Raw genomic sequence first — 24,753 nt, 5'->3', positions numbered from 1 at the left:
AAATGGAATTAAGTTCCCATAGAAATGTGTAACTTGCTGAGTAAAGTGCCACCATTGCCAGGAAGGTGAAACCAGTAAGCTTGATTCATTTTAGAAAAGCACTCGTAGAGGGTCTTTGAGTGGGAATGACCAAATCTTAAGTTTTATGGTAAAAACTGAAGTACAATACTATGAAATGACCTTAAAGAATTTTTTCCAAAGTATAGTAGTTATCTTTTAGATGTACTTCTGCTCCCTTTGAAGAGGGTCACTGTTTGGAGTTTAAGGCAGTAATTTCTGTTCATTCTAATAAAGCTCAACAGCAGAGATTAACCGTTTGAATACAGGCTAACATTTCTGATCAGCCTATACATTGCTAGAACTGCTACAGCTTTAAGTCACCTAAAAAGCAGCGTACTTTGACTTCAGTTAGGATTTCAGACTTTGTTCAGTGTTACTATTTAACTAATACATGGATGAGGGTAGTTGGAAGCAAGATTTTTGCTTCCTGCTGTGCAAGAAGAGATTTGGGGTAGGTGTGGCCAGAAGGACAATTATGTTGTCCTGATTTCAGTCCCTTAAACAGTTGTGCTGCAAATCCACACATACATTACTGCTATACAGGAATAATAATACTGGAAACTAGGCTCCCTCAATTTTTTTTTCTTTTTCCCTTTTAGCTTTTGCAAGTTTAATTCTTTTCACCAGCTCCTTTTGTTATCAGACAAAAGTCACTGCTGATGCAAGAGTGAAGTGGAAATACACAGTCCTGGGGAGGAAGGAACTGCAGCAGGACCAGCTTAGTTCTGCTTCATGTGTTGTAAAACCACAGTGCAAGTGGCTGGTGTGAGGGGGGTCGGGAGGATCCTAAATTAACTTTGAATTCAAGACATATCAGTCAATTTAAGAAACACTTATATTTGTGGGGAAAGTCACTGGAACCCATTTTTAAATGCAACTTTGGATTGCATGGAAAAGAGGTTAAAGGCACAAGGTTACAAATGAATGGTCTGGGATGAGTTTCCAGTATTAGGGTTTGGTGAAAGAAAAGAAAAGAAAAGAAACCACCAAAAAACCCCACAAGCCTGTCATAGGTGCTATCATTTTCTTACGAAATCTTTGAGCAGCTTAATGGTTTATAATTAATAAGAAGTACTGTAGAGTGCTTTCTATCCTACTTTTCAGCAGTGCAAAAGTAATTTATTTGGCAAATAATACTGTACTGCATCAATAAGTGGAAAATATACTTCAATTATCTTGTTACTTCTAACTCTATTAGATCTAGATTTGTATAGTTTATTCACTGCTTTTTAATTAAAGTAGCAAGAACTTGGAGTAATTCTGCACTTGATCAGGTGTGGTGCTACTTTGTTTACTTCCCTCTCCTGGCTATCTCCTGATTTACATCAGTTTTAGTGATAAGTAATATCAAGTAACCAGCAGGGTGGGTGGGGGCAAGTCAAAAGAAGTCATCGGCATGTGTCAAGACGTTTCAGAAGCAGAGTTGCAATGCTTCAGCATAGTGATCTTGAGGTATTTCTAAAGGTACTCACATATTTGTGAATGGGATTTGTAGATGCTGCTTAGTAAGTATTGAAATAGTTATTTCAGAATAGTTGATTAGATCAGATAAAGTTGTGTCTGAACCCATGCTGCTCTCACTTGTTTCTTGTTTTGTACAAAGTTTTAGAATTCACATTTTCTTTGCCTAATTTAAATTTTGATATGGAAGAAGCTGATGTTTCTAGGAAAGTTTTTGGGGCAAACTTGGTATCTACACTTACAGTAAAGCTAATACTATAAAGAGTTGATGGTGCTTGGCCTACAGGAGTTGTCTAATGCATTTAGATTTGAGATAGAGTTGGTTTATCTGAGGTATTAGAGAAAGCTTTTCAAGAAGTAAAGAGCTGCTGTAGTATTTTCCTTTTTTTTTTTTTTTTTTTTTTCAAAAACAACTTACTACTTACTCTCAAAAAAACCCTGCTCACCTACCTATTTTGATTAAATCCTTCTCCCTACCATCTTCCAATTTTATGAAAATGGCAGAAGGGAAGGACAGGAAAAAAAGTCACCATCTTTCCTGCCTTGTCACTCAAAGCAGTTTCCCCAGATTACCTTTTCTCCATTTTAGAGGCATTATTGACGAGTAGTTTATATAGTCACCTAGAGCATTAACTACGTCGTAGTCCAGCTTCCACCTTACACACACCTATAGCCTAGGAGACTTACCATTTCAAAAGTCTTGTCGGGCAACGGTCTGAACTCTTTTCATTCTTCTACAGCTAGCAGTATAGCTAAAACAGCTTAGCTTTCAGGCATCTCCTTCTTTTCGAGGCCACCAGCTCCTCCTGACACCGTACCCTGAACAGCACTGGTGCTGCGGCTGGTCCCCAGTGCAGGACACCCACTCGCATGGCTGCTGGTAATCACACCCCGACTTGTCCAGAACAGTTCTCTGAAACAAGACCTAGCCTGGCTGCTCATCGCCTGAGTGCACTCATTGCTTTAATCTGGAGAGACAGCCGGCAATCGGTGCAGGTGCACCTCAACCTGTGAACGTTTGGCTTTATCTCTAAAGGTCTGTTCTCGAGGGAAGCTGGACCCACTGCTCCATCATCCACCTGCTGTGTTAGCCAGCTTTGCCAGCTTTTCTTCTAACAGGTTGCCCCCCCTTGACTTTACAACCTTCAGATTTTTTCTTCTTCTCTTCCTGATCCTCAACATCCTTGCCCTGCACCTTTCCCTGAAGGGTCTTTGCCCCTGCTCTCCCTTACCCTGTCCTACCGCCTTTCTCTTGGTACCCTCTGGGCAAACAAGGGCTTAAAACTGTGTCTGCGCTGAAGGCTCGAGACCCGATTCCCTATGTCAGACCCTTTGCACTGTTGACCTCATCGGCCTTGTTTAGCTCGGTTTCTTTGGGGTAAGGGGTGTTAATTCTGCATTGGGACTGAGTGACCCAGGGTGGGAATGGGCAGCCACACTCCTCTTGATCTCTCAAGCCCTTCTGTTTTTACAACTAATTCAATAACAGCTTTAATAACATGGTACAAGATAGTAAACAATTTAATTTGCATTCAAACATATTTAAATGTCCTCCTCATTAAATTTGTATAGTCTGGGGTGTGTTCTGGGCATCCATGTCATATCTTTGTTCATGAAGATTTTCTCCTTTGTGAACTAACTTGCTCTACGTGATAACAGCCTGATGTTCAGCGGTGCTTCCCACCATCTGTGTTGGTGCAACTGAAAATTGCAGGTGGTGTAAGATCTTGAAAATGATCATCATGATAGTTTAAAGCTGCAAGCCTCCAAGGTTGCTTGACAGCATTTTATGGGTCTTACTAAAAATTGCTTTAGTCTGACAAAACTGTACCACTTAATCTGATGTTTACCTCAGCTTTTACGTTTAACTGCAGCAGCTCAGCAGGCTCTAAATTTGGATTTGGGGAGGTGGAGAAAGGAGGAGAGACAGTGATTTGTAAAAGAGACTGATTTTCTTGAACTACTCTGTGCTGTGAAGTTTTGAAATGCAATTCGAGGTATTGCGCTTGTGTTTTATGTCCTGTGAAATATGACCCAAATGTAGCCTTGCTGTCAGATCCTGAGAAATCTCGAGCTCTACGTGATGAATGAAGATGCGCTAACACTTGGTGTGACAGTATCCTTGGTGTTCTGGTGTGGCTGATGCCAGTGTTGCTGTCCGTCAGCAGCAGCTCCTTCAGCCAGGAGGCTCTCGAGCATTTGCTGCTTTTTTTGCTCCTGGTAATCCTACAAAGCAGGGAATTGTCCACTGTGAAATGCAGCAGTAAGAAAGGGAAAACCATCAAGAGCAGGAACTTTAATGAGAGGGAGAGTAAGTACCATGGATGGGCCGGGAGCATGGGGTCACCAGGATCCAGTGTTAACACCTCAAATTCTTAAATCTCTAATTGTTTTAGTGCACATTAACAAAACCCACTGGAAAAGTATGTCATCCTCTTCTGGTAGCGAGGAGCGAGATGCTGCTGGTACCAGCAAGGCTGTTAATTAGTGCATGTGATTGAGTGTGCTCTGGGGAACGTTCGTGTTTCTGTACTGAATGAGATTTCTGTCTCTAGTATACCTGATTCATTTCTTAAAAAATTGGAACATACTTATTAATTTGGGGAGCTGCAGGAAGAGAAAGCATCAAATGACCGAGGAAGGTAAATGTTTCCTGACAAACCGGAGCATTCCTATGTGGTATTGGTCTTTGTCAGTTATATATAATTACATATAGCAATTTCAGAAGAGATGCTCAATACATTACTTTGCCATATGTTATTGCATTAGTTGCATAGTTATTGCCAGGGAGAAGTTACGTTTTTACCTTTCCGGTGGTTATAATCCAGTCTTATCTCCTTTAATTAGCTTAGTTTGAAGAAGAAAGTGTTACACTTGGTGATTCTAGTACCCTGGGTACTCAAGTGTCTTCATTCTTTAAGAAGCTCCACCCAGCTGCTATTTATAATCTCATCCTTTTACCCACAATTCACTTTTTAAAGGGGAATTTCTTTTCACTGCAGAAATCTGTTTTTGACCAGTAGTGGGGGTGGGAAAGGGAAGGAGTGTGAATTAGTAAAAGAGCTGTTGTATTAAAGTAAGCATGTGGTGCTTAAAAGCTTTATTTTAATTAAGATGCATAATTAACAGAAAGGTTTTGGGGGTGGGGTGTTCTGTTGTTTTTTTTAACATGCGGAGTAAACATTTTGCAGTAAATTCAATAAACAGATGACAAGGTTGATAGTCTTAATTTACTAACAGTTATTCCTTGTTTATTCTCTATACAACACTTTTCTGATACATTCACTTTGTCCAGGGATATGAAAAAATTAGAAAGCCTTAAAAGATCTGATAGGTAGGTGTGCTCATGATTTTGACCAGTATAGCTGCTTCTTTATTGAGTGGTTTTGGGTGGTACTATAATATTTCTGTAATGTATTTTGCTTAACAATTGCATAATATTGCTTGTAATGTGATTGTAAATGTGATTTGAGCCAGTATTGTTTAATTTCTCTATTTCATATAAATAATCTTATAGCTTGTTGCTTGTGCCTTTCTGTATGTATTTGGATGTGGCAGCTTAAGATAGTGAAATCTTTGCTATAAAAGCTCTTAGATATATGTAGGGCAATGCAAAGGCATGACTCTCACTTCTGATAAATTCAATTTATATTGGAAGTCCTATGAAACTTGAAAACACGGAACTAATTTGTAAATTAATATTATATTTTTTTTTATTTATTTATTTATTTATTTAACATCTGTGTAAGCTGGTTTTCCTCTTAAACTGCCTAAAACCCAGCTGTATTTCTCCTGGGACAGAGGAGAGCTAGCTCATGGTGCAGGGAGGGGTATGGCACAGTGCTTTATTAAGGAGCCAGGAATGCCTTTCCCCTCCCCGTCTTTGCAGTGAAACTGTGCAAGTATGTTAATGGACAGGAAAGCTGGAAGGAGGGGGTTTTTTTAGAGACATATTTTTGCTACTTCTCTCACGGTCCATGGTTTGGTGTGGTAAAAAGAGATAAGAAATTAAAAAATGTTTTTTGTAAAGTTACCAGGAATAATGTAAAAGAGAGTGAGAGAAATGGAGTTAAATTTCAGTGTTAAACACGTGGCTGAAGAAAGTGATAGAAATGTCTACCTCAGGTAGAATATTTTCAGGTTGAAGAGAGTAAGATAAGGGTTGAATCAAAAGCTATCACTTTGCAGACTTAAAGAATTGAGGTTCTTTTTGAAACGTTAATTCTTTTCTTGGATGCTGAATTGTGTGAAAAGTTGAGAATTGCAGTAAACCCGGAACTGATAGATAGTTGAGGTTATTAGCAAATGTTTTCTGCATAGTTTGTACGAGGGAGAATCCAGTGGTGGTGATCATCACTTCTTGAAGTTTCATTGTTGAAGAACCAAGAGGCTGCAGTAGGATGGATTGATTTTGAAGGACACAGTGACATACCCATGAAAGGTGGCAGGACACAATGTTTATGTTGCTTTACAGATTTTGTTAAATAATTGCGTGGGGGATTAGGCTGTTGTCTGCCATTCTAGGAGCATCAGGAATCTGTGTTCTTCTGTTTTACAGCAGTCTTTCCCACTTAGTGAAGTTTGTAAATGGACATGGGTTATCTTTATCTGAAGTTTTGAAAAGCATTTGGAGTGAATGTCCGATATAAAATTTAACTGAAATGGAAATTACCTTTTAAAGAAGTCTCATTATGTAGTATCTTAATTAATTATTTGTCTTTTTGTCTCAACAGGAATGCCCAAGGAAAAGTACGATCCACCTGATCCACGGAGGATGTACACAATTATGTCCTCAGAGGAAGCAGCCAACGGAAAGAAATCACACTGGGCAGAGTTGGAAATAAGTGGTAAGAGACTGAGGAATGGTCCTGAGTTATGAACTCACTGCAAGTTAAGAGTATCCTACGTAGTACGTACAGGCTTGGACAAGAAGTCTGGAGTGGAGTTACCTACCCTGAAGTGAGCCAGCATACCAACATAGCAGCTGCCAAGGTCTGGGTGTGTTGAGGGAAGAGGTTGGGTTGGGATAACATAGGGAGCTGTAGGTAAGTTGAGGCAGGTGGGCAATCCTAATGTGTAGGAGAGTTGGGAAGATGAGGATATGGATGTGAGCTCTTTGTGTTTTAAGAAGATGGGGGTAGGTGAGAGAGTGGCTTTAAGATCTAATTTGTTAAAGAGAAGAGGGTGAAGTTGGGGTTCATAACATAGGCATAGTTTTCATTTTAAAAGCAGTTGTAAATCTTTGCTCTGTTCCTGAGATTTAACAAAAAAAGGATAAAAAAAGATTAAAGAAACCTCCAAGAACTGTGCTAGCTTTGAGCTACTGTTTGACTTTTGAGTCTTTTCTTGAAAATAAGATAACACTCAGAATTCATAAACATGAATTCCAAGCTGTGTGGGACACCAGTCTCTCTTGATTTGTAGAGTAAATTCCGATTTTGCTACATAAAGTGTGTTTACAAGGAAATTCAAGCAAATATTTCAAGAATATAAAAATTATTTTGTGATGTAAATTTAGGCTGAAATTTTGCTTAAATATGCAGGTTCTTTAAGAGACTGCAAAAATTGCCATGTGGTATTTCTAAAAGACTGTCCAGTAGAGAAATTGATGGAAGGACGAATACAAATAGAGTTCTTTGAATTGTGAAGAGTCTTTTCAGTCAGATCATTGAATCTGTGTCTTGCTTCGAGTGCCATGTGCCTTAACATGTGAATAGCACTCTTTACTTGAAGGTTACAGGTGCAGAAACCTAGTTAATTGCTGCTTCAGGAATCAGCATTATATATCGGCATTAGGCTTGGATATCCACTGGGATATCTACTGCCTCTGCATAGGAAATGCATTAAGTGATGCCTGTTTCCTTTCATGCCTGGTAATTTCGCTATAGACTGATGCTAGCCAAGAGAGGTGCAGGTAGTGAAGAGGATGGATCAGTGATGTTGATTGGAAATCCTTTCAGCTACAAGGGTTTCTCTGATCACAGTCACCTGTTTGCATTGGTGGGGGGGAAGAGGTGTTAATTCGATTTAAACAATGCAAAGAACAGCTGATTTGTATTTAAAACCTTTCAAAAGATATCTTAATGAGCACTACAGTAGCATGAATCCTTTAAGAACTGTATGCGTTTGCCTTGCAAAATAAAATGTGACAATGTTTTTGTTTTATTAATGTTCACACTGCCATTTCCTTGCAAAATACTTGGTCATCTAATACAGAAAGCCACAAATGTTTTAACTGCTCTCATTTAAATCACTGAGCTTTGTCACTGCAGGCTTTTTAATGCCACTCACTTTCTTATAGCTCACTGGAAATGATACCTATATTAAACCTTTTGTTACCAGGAGCTGAGTCCCAGTGTATCAGTGTAGCTTTCCCCAGGCACTAAATATGACTTCTTTTACTTTGAAGAAAATCATTTAAGGAAATTAATTATAAAGCATGTATGTTGGTATAATATTAACCAGACTGTTCTTAATACTGGTGAGTCATGGTGGGGATTTTAAAGGCTGTTGTGAGTAACTGTTTTTGCCTTGGACAAACTGGCGTTGGTACTCCTTCTAATGCTTTTGGTACAGCAAGATGACTTCTGTAAATGAAAACGAATCCAATACTGGGGGAAAAAAAAAAATCTTGGAGAGAAGAAATGTTTTGAGACCTTCTGATGATATCTCGCATTCCTTGCATGTAGCAGTGTAAAAACCTTGATTCTGTCACACAAATCCATGTTTCCACCCCTCAGTTTATACAAAAATCATACCGTTTTTTAAAATATCTGGCAGTAGTTTGTGCAGCTTTTAGTTGAATGCCAGATGGAAATCCATGTTCTCAACTAAGCATCTTAGTCACCCTAAATATAGTGCTTCTATCTGTTCTTGGCTGGATTAATGCCATAGAGTAAAGATTTTTGGTTTGAAAGATGTTGTGCAGGAATAAGGGGCAAAATGAAGAAGCATTTTTAATCTCAAACATAAACTATTACTGAAAAAAATCTGTTTTCTTACACCTCTGTTAATTATTGAATTCATGGCCAGTTTGTAAATAAGTCTTGTTTTGTATGGAACTTGAGAAAGACAGATGTTTAAACCTTAAGTATGGATTGGAAAAAAACAATCTAAGCATCCCTGGCAACGCCTTATATTCTCTTATGTATTGCTGAATTGAATTTTTTTGGTCTATGGAATCGGTGATTAATGGAATTTTCATTGAATGAAATAATAATAATAATGATAAAAACCACAACCCAAACAAAACTCCCCCTCAAGCCCCTCCACTCCCTGCCCCATACGTACTTAGAAAATGTGTGATTATTGCTAAACCTATATATTTTAAATGTTCTATTTTCTTTTGTACCTTCCTTCTACAGGGAAAGTGAGAAGCTTAAGTTCGTCATTGTGGACTCTGACCCATTTGACAGCTTTGCATCTCAGTGACAATTCCTTATCCCGTATTCCTTCAGACATTGCCAAGCTTCACAATCTGGTATATCTGGACCTGTCCTCTAATAAAATTCGCAGTTTACCAGCAGAGCTCGGAAACATGGTGTCACTCAGGTATGTAAATTTTAACAGGAGTTAAAATTGTTCTTTTATTATCTTTGTAGCACCAGTTTAAATTTCAGTATAATTTTTACATTCTAGTAAATGAAAAGCATGAATAAATTCCCCCCTTCCTCACTTCTTTTAATCTGTCTCCCTGAATACTTGGTATGGTCTGTGCAGCTGTAGCAATGCTGGCTTTTCTGTGATCTCCTGTTCCGATGTATGACAGTACGGAGTGAGCTTCAGAAGTGCTTAGTTTGATGGCAATCACCCATTTTATCCAAGTCAGGTTTCCTCTCATGCATCTCTTTCCAGACTCTTTTACAAATCTTTATATGGCGTTTTTCTCTAAGAAATACTGATGCACAAAAAAAATTGCTTTGAACTCATAGTAAAGTAGGAAAAAGGTCAGATTAAACATTCATAATCATGCTAACTACAGGTTTTTTCTCTTTACTCATCTTTAGTAATTATTCTTAACAATAGTTCTTATTCTGTTTATTTTATAACAACTGCAACTTGTCTAATATCATCTCCTTCCCACCTTTGCTATCATGTAACTGCATTCCTGTGCAGACTGGGGAGGAGGGAAAAAAAATGTTCTGAATGCACGGGTTTTTTCCTCTTGATTTTACAGTGCCAAGATGAGCAAAGTTTGCCTGGAATGATACCTCCTTTTGGAAGTGAAGCATGAATAGTGATGCCTATTTAGATTATAATTAAGGCTGCAGCATTTAACTTTGTAAAAACACTTTTATGTAAATATATAAATTACTTGTATAAGAGTAGATATTTACAGGCAACATTCTTTTGCCTTTGACCCAAAGGAAGAGCCTTATCTTAGGTTTATTGGACAGTTACCGGTAATTGCCTTCATTGCTTTTAATTTTGAAGACATTTGTGGACAGCTTTCTTAAATCCAGAAAAAACTGAGTCTAGAAGTAACTAGAATGTTATTAGAAGTAAAGAAGAAGACAATAGAGAAATGGACTGCTAGCACAGTTCTAATGAAACTGGAAGCAAAGCAAGTCTGCCCATAGAAGTATCAGTCATTGCATTTTCTTCTACTTTAGAAAAGTCCTCTCTGTTGGGGAGGATTCAACTAGCTGATCAAATTGGTACTAAAAACTCAAATTCCAAAGGAGTTAAAGTCTCAACCTTGGAGGCTGAGCAAAGGGACCTTGCTTTTTAGAGCATAATTGGCAGTTCTGTTTTGCAGTGTGTTGTATAGTTGTTTTCAGCTGTGAAGTAGTCTGTTCTAAAGAAAGCTTTGCATTACTATTTTAATTAAAAGCAGTTACTATTAACAGGTTTCTTCCCCCCTTTATTCACTCCTTGGGTATTGTGAAGTAGCAACCCTAAATTTACTGGAATATTCTCAAATTCATCTTTGTACTTCATTAGCAACCTTTTATTTTTATCAGTCTTTTAAAATATTGTTGTAAATGTAATACTTATGGCGTGGAGTTAGCTTAGCAGTTTATAGTCATCAGTAGTGTCAAAAGACCTACGCCTTCTTCCCAACACTTTTCCCAGTTTATTCTGGCTGATTCTATGAAGCTTCAGCTCTTCCAAGTCCCAGGTCTCTCCTGATAACACTTGAATCCAGATCTCTAGATGTGAAAAGCTAGTGTGTTAATCCACTGCGCTGTCTCTGTCCTCAGTAATTGCAGCTGATTCATGATTTCTTTTCAATGGGGCGAAAGTGAAGAAAAACCCATAAGTGCATCCTATGTGATAGTGCTCAGCAGCTTCTGGGAAGTTGTTCAAACAAATGGTGATTCAACACTGGGCATTGCTGATATCCTGAGCCAGAGAAATCATTTGTGCTCTCCCACTTGAGAACTGATAACAGGTCTTCCAGCTCCCACGTCTGGAGCTCTGGGTTTGGTCTGTACGGCAAAGCTTGCCGAAGGCTCCTTGCATCTCCCTTTTTACTGCAGGTACTTGAAGAAAGAGGTATCAAAGCAGTAAGATTTCTGATCTTTGTGGAAAGAAGAGAAAAACACTCAAACATGTTATCTTGGAAAGCTCAGCTGTAAAACAGATTCGCTTGATACGCTTGAAAGAACTAGCGGGATTTGCTGTGATCCCCTTTGCTGTTATAGAGGGGCAGGTTCCACGGAGTCAAGGATCATTAGAGAAAATAATTCTTTCATCCAAGAGAGAAAGTGTAATGATACCTACTACTGTGCCATTCTTCCAGCTTGGTGTTTTTCTTCTAGAAGAATTTAGTATATTTTTTTGTAATTCTACATAACTTTTTTTTTAGACTTCAGCAGTGCTTTGAAAAACTCTTAGAGGAAAAAGTACCTTCCAAACGAATAAACTAGTAGCTTTATAATGTCATATAGAATATCATCCTTAAAAATAATAGCGATTTAAATCTCAGATGTCTATGGAAGTGCTGAGAATTAGTGGAGATGTTGATTATTTTTTTTAACACTCCCATCCTCTTTTCTACCTGTCATGTGCTTCCTTCATACTTAGAAACCCTACAATGACAGACACAGTGGGCTTCTGAGTTTCTCTCTAAAATATGTGCTTTTGTCTGTGGGGGTTTATATTAAAAATTTTTTTTCCCTTTTTTGTTGCCCCAAAATACTTTTCAAGTCTCCAGGCTCCAAGTTGGAAACACTTTAAAGTAGCAACTTTATATTGAATATGGTGAGGAAAGTCTTCGCTGCTTAGGTGGGACTGCATTTAAGTGAAAAGCTCCTGACAAGTCCATTTTCTCTGCCCAGTTTGTTGGGATATCGGAATTCAGGACATGAATTCTGTTCCTGTCTGCATATTGGTTTTGTAAGTTAAAAAGCACGTATTTTGTCTCAACACGGAAATTATGAAAAAAAAACCCCACGAAAAACCAACAAAACCAACAGAAAATTACTATCGTAAATTACTATTACATGGTAATGTCGTAGCTCTAATCATACTGCCATGATCCTGGATTTTTTGCTTATTTGTTTTCTGGGATATAATTTCGCTTTATTTCACCTTTAATCATAGCTGAACTATTTCATGGTCTTGTTTGTCAGAGCTGTTGCTGCTTCAACTTGTAGTTATTAAAGTAATTATTGGTAATGTTTACAAAACTTCTGACTTTTTAAGATGAACTCATCAAACAGCTACTTTCCTCTGTACTTCAACGTAATGTGTATTTTGTCTGTATGTGTGTGTTTCAGTACAGCAGGATTTCCCTAACTATTGCTGTTTAGTCTTTGAGTTTTTCAATATTGTGGTTTGCTAGTATATTGTTTGTCTGTTCGTTAAACTTCTTGTACTATACTGCTGAAGACAAACGTTGGTCTGTTTTCAGCCCTATGTGATTCTTGCTCTGTCTACAGGGAACTACATTTAAATAACAACCTGTTACGAGTTTTACCTTTTGAGCTGGGAAAACTGTTCCAGTTACAGACTTTGGGTCTGAAAGGTATTGCTACTTTTTCTTGGTATCCGTGCTTGTTTAATGATATCACTTCTGAGATACAATGGCTGTAGACTGCTAGTTCATAAAACATTACTGAATAGCAATCCCAGATGTAGCTACTTACTCTGCCTTTATAAATATTGTTATTGAGGGATTATTTAAAAAAGGAAAAAGAACAAGTTTGGCAAAGCACTCCTTATATAAAGAGGTTTGCTTCTCTTTCCTCAGAGTGAGCGGAAGCTTGCTGCTGACTGCATAGGAGTTGAATACAGTGCTGCTTTAACTAAGTAGTAGTCTGCAGTTAACTGTAGGTATTCAACTCCAACCCAAAAGGGAACTTGATTTGTACTGCTGTAGGGTACTGTGCTGTTTATTCAAGCAGCAATTTAAATCTCTCTCCAATTCTTTTTTTTTTTTTTTTCTCTGAACTGTATGGATTCTAGCTATAAAACTGCTGACCTCGGGGGAACTTGTATCATAAAACCAGGAGCACTGAGTGATACAATACCTCTAAACACTGTTAAGTCTCAAAGGTCTGTTTTTCTCCTCCTTAAAACTGGATAATTGCAATGTGCATTGTCCGTGAAAACTTCTGTAGTCTTCTTACATGTTTGGCAAATGGTAGACTCTCTACTCAAGATATGACTGGCAAATAAACTGATAGTGGATGTTTCACTTGCGTCGAGCAAAGCGAGCAGAGATGGCTCCTGTGTGTGGCCTCCTCAGCTCTGCCTGCGTGTTGTACCGCACCAGTTCTTCAATACTGTTAGATCCAGTGACCACCCTTGGGCTGTCTGTTAGAAGACAAGACACGGGAGAGAATGTGGTTAACTTCATGAGAGCTATTCACATGTCTAGTGTTTTGTGGGATTGAAGACCTGAGATCTGAAACAACTAAGTAGTTTATAGTAGATGCAGTATCTTTTCTCAGAGATGCCAGCTTTAAACACTGATACTTAAGTTCATAATGGTTCTGTGTATTTTATTCGATATTTCTGTAAATCTGTTTGCAGGAAATCCACTTACACAGGATATTCTGAACCTTTATCAGGAACCAGACGGGACGCGAAGGCTACTGAACTACTTGCTTGATAATTTGGCAGGTACTGCAAAAAGAAGTAAGTGATCATTCTTAAAACATTTATTTCTGCTGTGCAAAATAAATGTGATTATCATTTGTCGTATCTCTACTTTAAAATGTTCCCATAGTTTCAACGGAACAACCACCTCCAAGATCTTGGATTATGTTGCAAGAACCAGACCGTACAAGACCAACAGGTACTGTAACACTTCCCCCCCCCCCCCCCCCGTTGTAAAAGCTGTGAATCTTTACTATCTGTTGAAAAATTCTTGATGCTTAAATTAACCAATCATATGTGCAGTGCTGACCAGTCAGCTCAAGTAGTTCTATCTCAATTGGAAGACCTGTTTTAGATTTACCCTTCTCTTACTATAAAGTAATTTCTTTTTAATTAACATCCTCCTCACAGGAATTGAAACTGCTGTCCACAATTAGTTAAATAGTTTAATTATAACAGGCTTAATTGAACATTTGTTGAAGAATAAGAAAATGGAAGAACATGAGCATAATTTCCCAAAAATGTAGAATTTTCTTTTAAATAACCAATGTAGCATCTTTGACTCGGCACTTGTCTTGCTGTTGGGTTTCAGGTCATGTTTAATTGTTTACTAATTTTTCTCCATGAATTGTCTAAAATATAGCCTTTTCTATTTACCTGCACACCAAAAATCTTAGTGTATTTCTCAATTATTGCAGTGTCCTCTCTTTCAGGACTGATGTACATTACTTTCCCCTATTGATTTTATTAAGGCAGTTGCTTCAGATATCATGATGTTAATGCAGCTTGTCTTTTGCTGTCACCTATTTGTTTTCAAAATGCTGGGCTTTGATCACCCAATCAGCCCAAGATTGTTGCCTCAATTTGCTAAATCTTCAAACAACTGTCTTGTTTCTTTTTCCTGAGTTGTACTCCATGTTTGAGAGGAGCTCCCAATAAGCTTCCAAGTATCTCATTGGACTGCAAGTTCCTTAGTGCTTTTTAAAACAAAACAAAAAAAAAAACAAACCCCAACAAAACAAAACCCAAAATGCATGCTGCTGGATTACCTGTCAAGTAGCCCCAAACTGTCCCATTATCACTCCTGTTCCAAATTAATACAGGGAGTTGATGTTTCTTGTCTTTATGCCTGAATTGTAAGCTTTTTGAGGTGGAAACATTTGGGGTTTTATTTTGTCTATACTTTTTCATTGTGTGAAAGGATCCTTACCCTGCCTGTGGTTCTGTTACAGTTCGTGGTGGTAATAATTAAGGTAGATTTTAAATAATCTATTAGAAGAGTGTGCAAACCTTTGTATAGCTAGCAAATGTAAGTGTTCAAATGCACTTACCTTGTTTTAGGCTTTTCACAGTAGAGTACTACGTAGCATAAAGTATGTTTGTCTGCTATTTACTGCATTAACCATATAAAGGGGGGTCTTGGGTTTTGTTTTCAAATTTAATGGTAGAAGACAGCTGCCATAAGTCCAAACTTGTAATTTATCTTCCTAGAAGAACTAACAAATTTTTTTTTAGTACAGATATGCATGCTGTGTTTTGGTTGAAGGAAGTGAAGCATGAATTGATAAAGAAGACAAAAGTGAAGAACATAATTGTGTATATGCATTTTGTTGTTGTTAAATGTTTCAGTGTGTAAGTAAAATTATTGTTCTGCAGCCTTGTTCTCTGTCATGTGTTACAACGTACTTTGTGATAAATATGCTACACGGCAGCTGTATGGCTATTGTCCGTCTTGGGCATTGAACTGGGAATACAGAAAAAAAGCCATTATGCAGGAAATCCTGAGCTGCAATGCTGACATCATAAGTCTTCAGGTAAAAGATATACCATTTTTTCTTTTCTTCTTCTATTCCCATGTGCTGGTTTTCTACACATTAAGTGTATTTACAGTAAACGGTCTGTTTTCAAAACCTTCTGAAAACAAAAGAAAAAAAAGTGGTGTTTAGAACATTATTTGTTGCTTGACATCAAAAGAATGCTTTTCAGCCCACACAGTTGGAATGTGAACCAGCAGCTGCTGATCAAAGGCATGTACGTGGGGGTGTCTTTGTGCCTGCCTGTGTATGTGGGGCTATAATTGACACATTTTCAAATAAAAGGCTTGAGATAATCATAACTCTGGGGATTACAGAAATTCATTTATATTTTCTTAAAATAGGGATATTGCTCTCAAATTTGCATTCTCTGATGTACTTAATTCTTACAATTTTTTTCCCCTTAAATCTAATTTGAAAGTGATTTACACTTCTGAAGAGTCTAAATAATATCAGTCTTCTGTATTTTGATAATAGTACATTCATGCTGTGCTGTCTTACAACTTTATAGGAGGTTGAAACGGAACAGTACTACAGTTTTTTCCTGGTAGAATTGAAAGAACGTGGCTACAATGGATTCTTCAGTCCAAAGTCTAGAGCTAGGACAATGTCAGAACAGGAAAGAAAACATGTTGATGGTTGTGCAATATTTTTCAAAACAGAAAAGTAAGTGATGTGTTTTGCAGAGCCTTCTATTGTGTCTTGCTCTCTTTCACGTAATTTCTCAGGTCAGGCTATAGCTCCAACAATTTGGCATTAGTCACCCTTTTTGTAGCCATTCAGTGTTTCTTATAGAGGATTCCTAATGCTAGAAAGAGTGGTCTATAAGAGAGAAATCATTCTGTGTATAACTAGCAATAGAAAATTTTACCTTGAAGTTTTATTTAAGATGAAATTTTATTCTGTTAGAGCAATGAAGGTTAGGAGTTCACTAAATTATACTTCAGTTGTTGAGCGGGTGTGTCCCAACCATTAGGTGTTAATAATGAAAAAATGAAGTGTCTTATTTTCTAGCTTTTTTTTTTTTTGAGTAAAGGAATTGATAGTCCCCAAAATTGCAGAAATAAGACCTCAGATGACATTGACTTTTTGATACATTAGCCTTCTGATAAAGCAAAAGACAAGGCACAATATCACTGCTTGCTTCTGAAAAAAAGCCATTATTTAAGAGCTGCAGCACTTACTCATTGTGTCACATTGTACTTGTACAACTGTTTGGATATAAGGGCGATAAATTCCCTTCCTCCTCCTGTTTCCATTCCTTTGTGTCCACAAGTAAATGTAGGTGCCAGGTTTGATACCTTTTGGCTTAGAAAAATTATTTAGTCCCTCTCTATTAAACCTGCATCTTTGAACTAGAATCTGGTGCAGAATTAGAAATAAGCATTCCTTTTCTATAGTTTCTCAAGCATTCTCTCTCTCTCTAATCTTTTAATTGAAACTAAGGTAGTATAAAATATATAAAAATTGCTAGGAAAACTGTATCCTTTCATTTCAGTTTAGGATTTTATGAAATTATGTGATTGGCTGAGATTTTCACATCATAAAGGTGTTTGAGCTTTAATTAAAAGGAGAATTGTCTATAATGTTTCCTTTTGTGTCTGGCTGCTGAAAAAAAATATATGATGTTTCTCTTCCAGATTTACTTTGGTTCAAAAACATACTGTTGAGTTCAATCAACTAGCTATGGCAAACTCAGAAGGTTCAGAAGCTATGCTGAACAGAGTTATGACAAAAGATAACATTGGAGTTGCTGTATTGTTAGAACTGCGAAAGGAATTGATAGAAATGTCATGTAAGTCCCATTTAGTTTAATTTTTTAATAGATTCTGTTTTGTAGATGAAAAATTTGCCTTTTGTTACAGTAAACCAGAGAAACTATTCTACAGACAAATATAACTTTGAACATTGCATGCTCTTGACAAATTTATTTCCAAAGAGGATTTGGGGAAAAAGTCATATGGCTTAAATGATTAAGATTTTTTTTCCCCCACTTACACCTTTTTGCTTAAAAAATACAAAGACTTGAGTTTGAGTTTTTTTGGTTTTTTGTTTTTTTTTTTTCTTTGCAGTTATATACAGGTATCAAAGAATCAGTTGGTGTTGGTTGTGTGTTTCTGGGTCATGTATCTGCATCATCTTAGCTTGTTATTTTCTTCACTGTCATGCTTACACAACCTGTTTGTTCTGCCCTGTCATTCTTAATTTAGGAAATGTAAATTGGGTTTATAAGTATTGCAGTGGGTACCTACTCAACCTGGGTTGTATTTATCCAAATGAAATTTTATTGATTCAGATTCTAACAAACAAGCCTTTTAAGAAGCACTTCTAGCAAGAGAAGTAGCTTATTATGTGGATAACTTAAAATTCAGAGCTCATTGCCTAATAAGATACGAGCAGTGCCTGTTTACTATCACAACCTGAGGAAAACTGTTGTAATTTTTTAGAACAACACGATTTGCCTGTAATTAGGATTATCTGTTATTTATGTTTAATTCACAGTATTCTTAGATACACATAAGCGTTACCTGTAACAGGATAGTCTGTCTGTTAATGGTCTTGAATGTGAAATACAATTATTCCTAGTGCTTTATGTCAACTAAAACACTTAGTAGTTGTAAGAGGAGTTGTATGACCCTCTTAAATTAAATGGTATTAACTCTCTTCCAAGTGATACTGGTATTTTATTCTATTTTTTCCTCCCCTCAAACATTTGTTTAAAATTCAATAATAATGTTTTCTGTTGCTGACCATGTAAGGTAAATAATTTATTTTAAATTTTAGCTGGAAAGCCACATCTTGGGATGGAAAAACAGCTAGTTCTTGTAGCTAATGCACATATGCATTGGGACCCAGATTATTCTGATGTGAAGCTGGTTCAGACTATGATGTTCCTGTCCGAGGTAAAGAACATTATTGATAAAGCTTCTCGTAGTCTCAAACCTGGTGTTTCGGGAGAACTTGGAACCATTCCACTTGTACTGTGTGCAGATCTCAATTCTCTACCAGACTCTGGTAAGAGTTCTATTTCTTTTTTGGTGTTGGTTTTTTTTTTAAGACTGTTTCAAGTGTATAACAATTTAAATTTTAAGGTCTCACTTTTTTAAAGAAGTTTTCAACTTAGAGAATACATTGTTTGATATCATAAGCTCTGAAGGTGCTAAGAAAATAGAAGGAAGAGAGAAAAGATAGAGCTGTTTCTTTTGTGAGTGACCGTATTGCCTATGCAGTAGTATATCTATGTCTGGTCTTTCAGAAGCATTTTCATTGTTATCTTACAATACAGGAATGGAAATGAAGAAAATATCGTCCAAAAATAACTGGAAACATGAGTATGTTGCTGATAATGGGGTTTTCTTAGTTTTAAGTGTGAGAAGATGGGTTCTTCTCTTTAAAGTTGCCACCATACAATCATTTTCTTCAGCTCAAATGTTTTAGGGCTTCTGAAATACAATACATCTCCTACCATAAAGGGATTCTTCAGAGTTCGTTACTAACATACAACTATTTCTTTTTACTTGATGGCAACTTTATAAAGTGCAAGAAAAGAACAGATTCAGTGATTGCTGCCTTGGCTTTCTCAGGCACCCAGCTGAAGTGCTGAACTCAAGAGCCATCCTTCCTTCTTACTGCTAGTTGTTTAATATAATAATCTCCATTCCTGGTTCCCCGTCCTTCTGGCTTCTGCTTGGCAACTCTTAACATCTGTTAGAGTTGATAGGAGCAGTTACTGCTCAGCAGTACTGGAAATCTGATTCTTGATCTCAGCAAGGCACGTATCCCTAGTGGCTATTGCAACAGCCAGTTAATGTGTCTGATTGTGTCTTCAGAACAACTAATTGCCTCTTTTACCTTCCAGAACCTTAACACAGCTATTCTGAAATTGAGGCATGGTCTTAGGTTTCCAAGACACAAATCTTGTCAATTTGGCTTTGTGGCCTCTTTAAAGTTATCTTTATTTGAAGTAGTGTTACAAAACTGGCTTTTTTGCAACATTTTAGCTGAAGAACGTTGAAAGCCAGGACTTGAGCATAGAGACGAGGAGAGTAGGAAGCTGACTATGTAGCCTCTGTAGCATTTTACTTCCACTTTCTTCATTTTTTCATCTTCCCCCACCCCAACCCCAGTCTGTTCCTTATTAACCTTCTTGTTTTTTCTAATCAAAGTATGTCTCTTTGTTCTAGGTGACATTTGCTCTTGGCATATATATATATATACACATTGTCTTGCAATATTTTAGAAGAACTACTGCTGATTGTATTGTATATATGTTAAGGTTTTCCTTATATAAAGCATAAAGTTGCATGTATGACTGAAAGTACCTACGCACTCTTATTTGCTGAATGCTTGTTGATACCTTCTTGTGTGCATGCGTCTCCCCTAATAGGTGTTGTTGAGTACTTGAGCACTGGTGGAGTGGAAACAAACCACAAAGATTTTAAGGAACTGAGATACAATGAAAGTCTTACTAACTTCAGCTGTAATGGAAAAAATGGAACAACAAATGGAAGAATTACACATGGTTTCAAGTTGAAGAGTGCCTATGAGAATGGTCTAATGCCTTATACAAATTACACATTTGACTTCAAGGTAAGGACTTGGCTGATATTTTGGAAAAGTTTTCCATTTTGAAGCTTAACTGTGTGATTTGCTGTACGGGATTGTTTAACAAAGTAGTTAATCTGTTTGGGTAGCTAACAGTAAATTCACCAAGATTATATTTAAAACATAGCAAATGAGTGCCCAACACTTCGGTCTCCTAGAAACCAAATGTTCCTTTTTCTTGTTAGTAGCTTGTAATGGATTTGCAAGAGTTGGGGTGCTGTTAACCTTCCCTGCAAATAGGAGTATTTTGTGTTTTAATACTCCAAGCTAAATGAAATAGTACAACAGGGGCACTTAAGCTGCCAGCTGCAAGGAAATAATCCATGTTGCTACTGGAAAACTCACAGTGCTCGGTTGCCTAGGGGAAACAAAGATGGCTCTTGTCCTCTTCACAAATCAGATAAATATGATTTGAAGCTATGTAGGAGGTTGGAAATTACAACCCACAAAAGCATAGCAGAAGCGATACAGGGTGGACTTTTCTTTTGTTTTCCTAATCTATATTGAGCAACGCATGGGATATAGGGAGTAGAAGTCTGCTAAGTTGATGATGTGCTGTAGAGAAGGAATGGTAGCATTTCACTTACTTGTAATATTGAGCTCTTTTGTTTGGAAGAATAAATTGAGTCAAGAATATATACTAATAATCGATTTTATTTCTTCTGTTGTTTTAGGGTATTATTGACTACATCTTCTACTCTAAACCTCAGCTAAACATACTTGGCATTCTTGGACCTTTGGATCATCATTGGTTAATAGAGAACAATATAAGTGGTTGTCCGCATCCACTCATCCCTTCTGACCACTTCTCACTTTTTGCACAACTGGAGCTTTTGCTGCCTTTCCTGCCTCCTGTAAATGGAATCCATCTCCCTGGCAGGAGGTAGTCAAGTACATTTTAGAGGGTAACCTCAGTCTAACTTGTACAATTGTAAAATCTGAATATAGAGGAGTGAGGTATGGCCAACAGGGATTTTTTTTCTTAATAATCTTAATCTTAAATCTAATTATTTGCTAAAGACATAGTAAAAGCCAGGTGCTATCAACAGACACAATTCTGAGCCCAATATACTTTGTATACTGTTCGACAGCGATTGGTGCGTTTGCACCTTTCTTTAATACGTTACAATTAACCTTCCTGTTTCTTTTATCCAACGTGACGTTTTCATGCCTTGAAATAGGGAATTGTTATACAGAATATTCTCTTTGCACAGTTATCTGTAGCACTACTTTTTTGAGGCCAGTAGGAACATCCACAGAACATTCTTCCGTACTTCACTCCCTCCTTTTTCAGACTTGTTTGTAAAATATAGAATTTGAATTTAGCCTTTATTGATTGTATATGAACAACAGAAAACCTGATTTATGAGATTTTGTACTTTAAAAAAAGAAAAATCAGATTTGGAAAATGATTGTATTGTAAACTAAGGCTAAATTTTTATCTGTTTTCATGTGTTATAAAGGCCAGCTTGTAAAAGAGGTTGTCACAGGTTTTCTCTGCTAATGATTTGCACTGTTAGGGTTTCGTTAGCCCTTTTGTACTACTTTTTATGTTCAATTGAGAACGTTGCTTTTAAAATCCAAACTTATAAAATCTTAATATCTTACAGAGATAACTGAATACATTCTATTTCTGATTTAAAAAAAAAAAGAAAAAGAAAAGCATAGAGTTCTCGAAGAACAGATAAGCTAAGCAGTGAATATAAGTAGACCTGTATGGATTGAAAGTTGTTGCTGATGTGTATACAGTCAGATATTTTTCTCATCTCTAACTTTTGAAGTAAAATTTAGGGATACTTGTGTACAGCTTCTTCATTTCTGTTTTAAATACTTGTCCTATCTCCACTGTGCCTGCTTAAATTTGTTCTCAACTAGCACTGCCTGTGCATGCAGAGAGATCCTGTGCATCCTCTTTTATTTTTTTAAATAACGTTAACACTTGTGAAAATTTTATGAAGATACTTTTGTATAAGCTGTGGCATCTTTTTTTCCTTTGTGAAGCATTGAATATCACACTTTTTGAACATGTTCAGGTTATGGGTACACAGTTTCTAGCTTCTAATACCCATGCACTGCTTCTTTCAGTGTCATTGCACAGTGCCGTTTTTCCCACTAAGAATTACTATCATGTGAATTCTCTTTCGTTTAAGTGTGTTCCTCAGTTTCAGAAAGTATAATTCCTTGAAGAAAAAAACCCCAACCCTATGTTTTCTATTGATGAAGCAGTGTAAAATAAATGAATTTTCAATACAGGTCCCAAAGACAATTCTTCAGATCATTTTTTTTTTAAAGTGACCAACCAAGTCTTATTTTAAAGTGTCAAGCAAGACTAAAGTTATAGTGTACCCTCAGTGCCATTTGTGTCATGAAGCCAAGTATATAACAGCTTTCAAATTTAACTTGTCTATTTGTATCCTAAAAGGGAGAATTTATTGTCTCCTTAAACTAATACAACTTGAATAATCAATGTAAAAATAAAAATTGAGATAGAGAGCTTGGTCTTAAACAGCTTTTGTTTCAGCTGCGGGCAGGGAAGCAAAAGGACACTGAGCATTAAGAGAAAACTTTCTAAATATTTGTTAATTTTTATATATAAGAGAGTGGATTGGTAATAATGATTCAAAATTTTATTGAAAAGTAGTCAGCACATACATGTGCTCAAACCGTTCTGTTTTAAGCTGAAAGTAAAAATTACAAACAGTTCGGATATGTAAAATGTACATTTTAAAATTTCAATAGGAGAAATTTTGATCTTGAATCCTTGTCTGGGACCTGATCTCTTGGGGTTGTTTTGTTTTGGTTTTAGTTGTGGAAACACCAAACATGTCCAGTTTATAATCAGTACATTGAAATGCTGGTAGTATTGCTGTAGTAGACTTAATGCGTAGTGTTATTTTTTTTCTGTTTGTTTTTTGGGGTTTTTTTGTAAAGTGTGAATAAAAGGTGTTTTACTCATGTTTCCTTAATGATGTCTTGGTAATGTACATCATGACAATTTCCAGTGATGATGAGCCAATTTAGCTTGTCAAACTGAGCAAACTATTTTTCTTTTCTGATTATCTGGATTGTGTAATGAGTCCAGAAAGCTTTACAGAAGGGGAAGGGAAGCACTTACTCATTTTGTATTTCTTAGAGGGGGATAATTTACTTTAATAGATGCTGGAGCTTGAGTGCACTTGTTAGATTCTAAAGGTTTAAGCTTTATCCAGTATGTGTTCTCCTGTATTGCTTAGTCTTAAAAAATATTTGAATTTATGACAGCACATTAAAATATGGCCCCTTGTGCTTTTGGAGACACAACTGTTCCTGCTTAGTCACCTTACAGTCTAAGGGTCCATTTAAATGACCGTTTCCTCCAGCTTTTATACTAGTCCACCAGGTCCCAATCGAAAACCCACTGAATACAATGAAGACACTCCTTTGACTTCACTGGGTTTTAACTGGACTGCAGCTATGACTCGGGGGCTGAAGGAAGGAGAAATATTTTGAATATAGGGAAAGACCAGATGGCACCAAAACAGAGCTGAGATAAACTTTGTCAAACAATCTTTTGAAGGAAATATATTCTTGTGTCAAACAAACCTAACTCAAAAGTTTCAATTTCCAGCTATAACATAGAATAAGGCAATAAACTGTGTCTTCACAAAATCAAAATGTTTGCTTCATAGTTTTTAACATGAAATGGTTATTTGCAATATTTTTATTCGAGGTGGTTTTGGGTGTTGCCATAATGTACCTTCAGTGTTCTTGTTGTAAAAGCACATACAGCGGAAGTCACAGAACATCCTTGGGGTTGAAAGGATTTATTTAGGTTAGACCAGGCTTTTTTCCACTTAAAGTACAGTCAGCCATATCTTGTCTAGTTTTATTTACCTTTACCAAGAATTCTGGGTGTCAAAATGTAAATTGAAATATACCTTTAACTAAAGGAATTGATGAGAGTACAAGACTAATACCACAAGTTACTGCTTTTAACATAACACGAGGTGGGAGGGGAAGAGCATATAAGTTGGTGTGTGTTGTAATTATTTTGTCCTTTTAGCAGCTTTGAAAAAAAATTAAAAAGGTAAATTTGGCTAGCATTTGACAAAACTGACTTTAAGAACATTGTATGTATGCATCTTTGATGTAACTAGCAAATCTCTCAAGTTGGTTTTTTTCAGAGTGGACTTAGAAAATAGCTTATGGTTTGCTTTGTCAACCACACAAAACCCGTATGAAAGACAAAATAATTACAAAACTATTGGGGGGGGGAACCTAATTACACTGTAAAACTTTAAAAAATTCAGTTAACCGCTTAAGTAGCAAGCCTTTTTCATCCAGACGGACACAGTATTTTTTTAGTATGTTAACTGCTATTCTTTTCTTTCGGTTGCATAAATTTGTAACACTTAAGTGTCTTGGTATGTTTAAGTAGTGTCTAAAATAGAATATCTTAGTCTTTATTCACAGTACTTCTGTATAATGTGTAATGCACTGGACTAACTCTTGTTTACCATTCATGTAACAAAAACCAGCACATTATCTGCACTAAGCTCAAAGAATGTTGCATTTGTCTATAGGCAGCTCTTCAATAAGATAAATGGGAAACTGAATATGGTCTGATGGTAAACAAGGGCTTTTACTGTTCTCTTCAGTGGAACTTTCTTCTTGGTCAAATTTTAACTAGTTAGTATTATATTTATATACAGGGTCTTCTTTTTCTTTACCAATGTATTTTCCTACTCATAGCTGACCAATAAATCCAATATCTGTTTCAAACCTT

At 36.7% G+C, this 24,753-nt stretch overlaps 1 protein-coding gene across 7 annotated transcripts in view; it reads left to right on the top strand.

Annotated features, from left to right (window-relative positions):
• CNOT6 (CCR4-NOT transcription complex subunit 6) overlaps nucleotides 1–24,753 on the top strand; it is a 33,861-nt gene extending 9,108 nt beyond the window's left edge. For 5 of the 7 annotated variants that reach the window (XM_049829320.1, XM_049829324.1, XM_049829322.1 and 2 more), the window contains 11 exons: nucleotides 6,255–6,368; nucleotides 8,886–9,072; nucleotides 12,408–12,493; nucleotides 13,504–13,608; nucleotides 13,700–13,768; nucleotides 15,226–15,383; nucleotides 15,895–16,049; nucleotides 17,024–17,178; nucleotides 18,168–18,398; nucleotides 19,771–19,973; nucleotides 20,663–24,753. In XM_049829320.1, the coding sequence (XP_049685277.1) occupies nucleotides 6,257–6,368; nucleotides 8,886–9,072; nucleotides 12,408–12,493; nucleotides 13,504–13,608; nucleotides 13,700–13,768; nucleotides 15,226–15,383; nucleotides 15,895–16,049; nucleotides 17,024–17,178; nucleotides 18,168–18,398; nucleotides 19,771–19,973; nucleotides 20,663–20,875 (1,674 nt within the window). In that variant the 5' untranslated portion in view covers nucleotides 6,255–6,256 and the 3' untranslated portion in view covers nucleotides 20,876–24,753. Of the gene's footprint in view, nucleotides 1–4,140; nucleotides 4,164–4,832; nucleotides 4,856–6,254; nucleotides 6,369–8,885; nucleotides 9,073–12,407; nucleotides 12,494–13,503; nucleotides 13,609–13,699; nucleotides 13,769–15,225; nucleotides 15,384–15,894; nucleotides 16,050–17,023; nucleotides 17,179–18,167; nucleotides 18,399–19,770; nucleotides 19,974–20,662 lie in introns of those variants that run through there. The other 2 variants (XM_049829319.1, XM_049829325.1) reach the window with 2 other exon arrangements.

This window comes from Accipiter gentilis, chromosome 26, assembly GCF_929443795.1.
Source record: "Accipiter gentilis chromosome 26, bAccGen1.1, whole genome shotgun sequence".
NCBI classification, from domain to species: domain Eukaryota; kingdom Metazoa; phylum Chordata; class Aves; order Accipitriformes; family Accipitridae; genus Astur; species Astur gentilis.
Note: the sequence above shows the minus strand (reverse complement) of the source record. Positions and strands in the feature narration are given on the sequence as shown.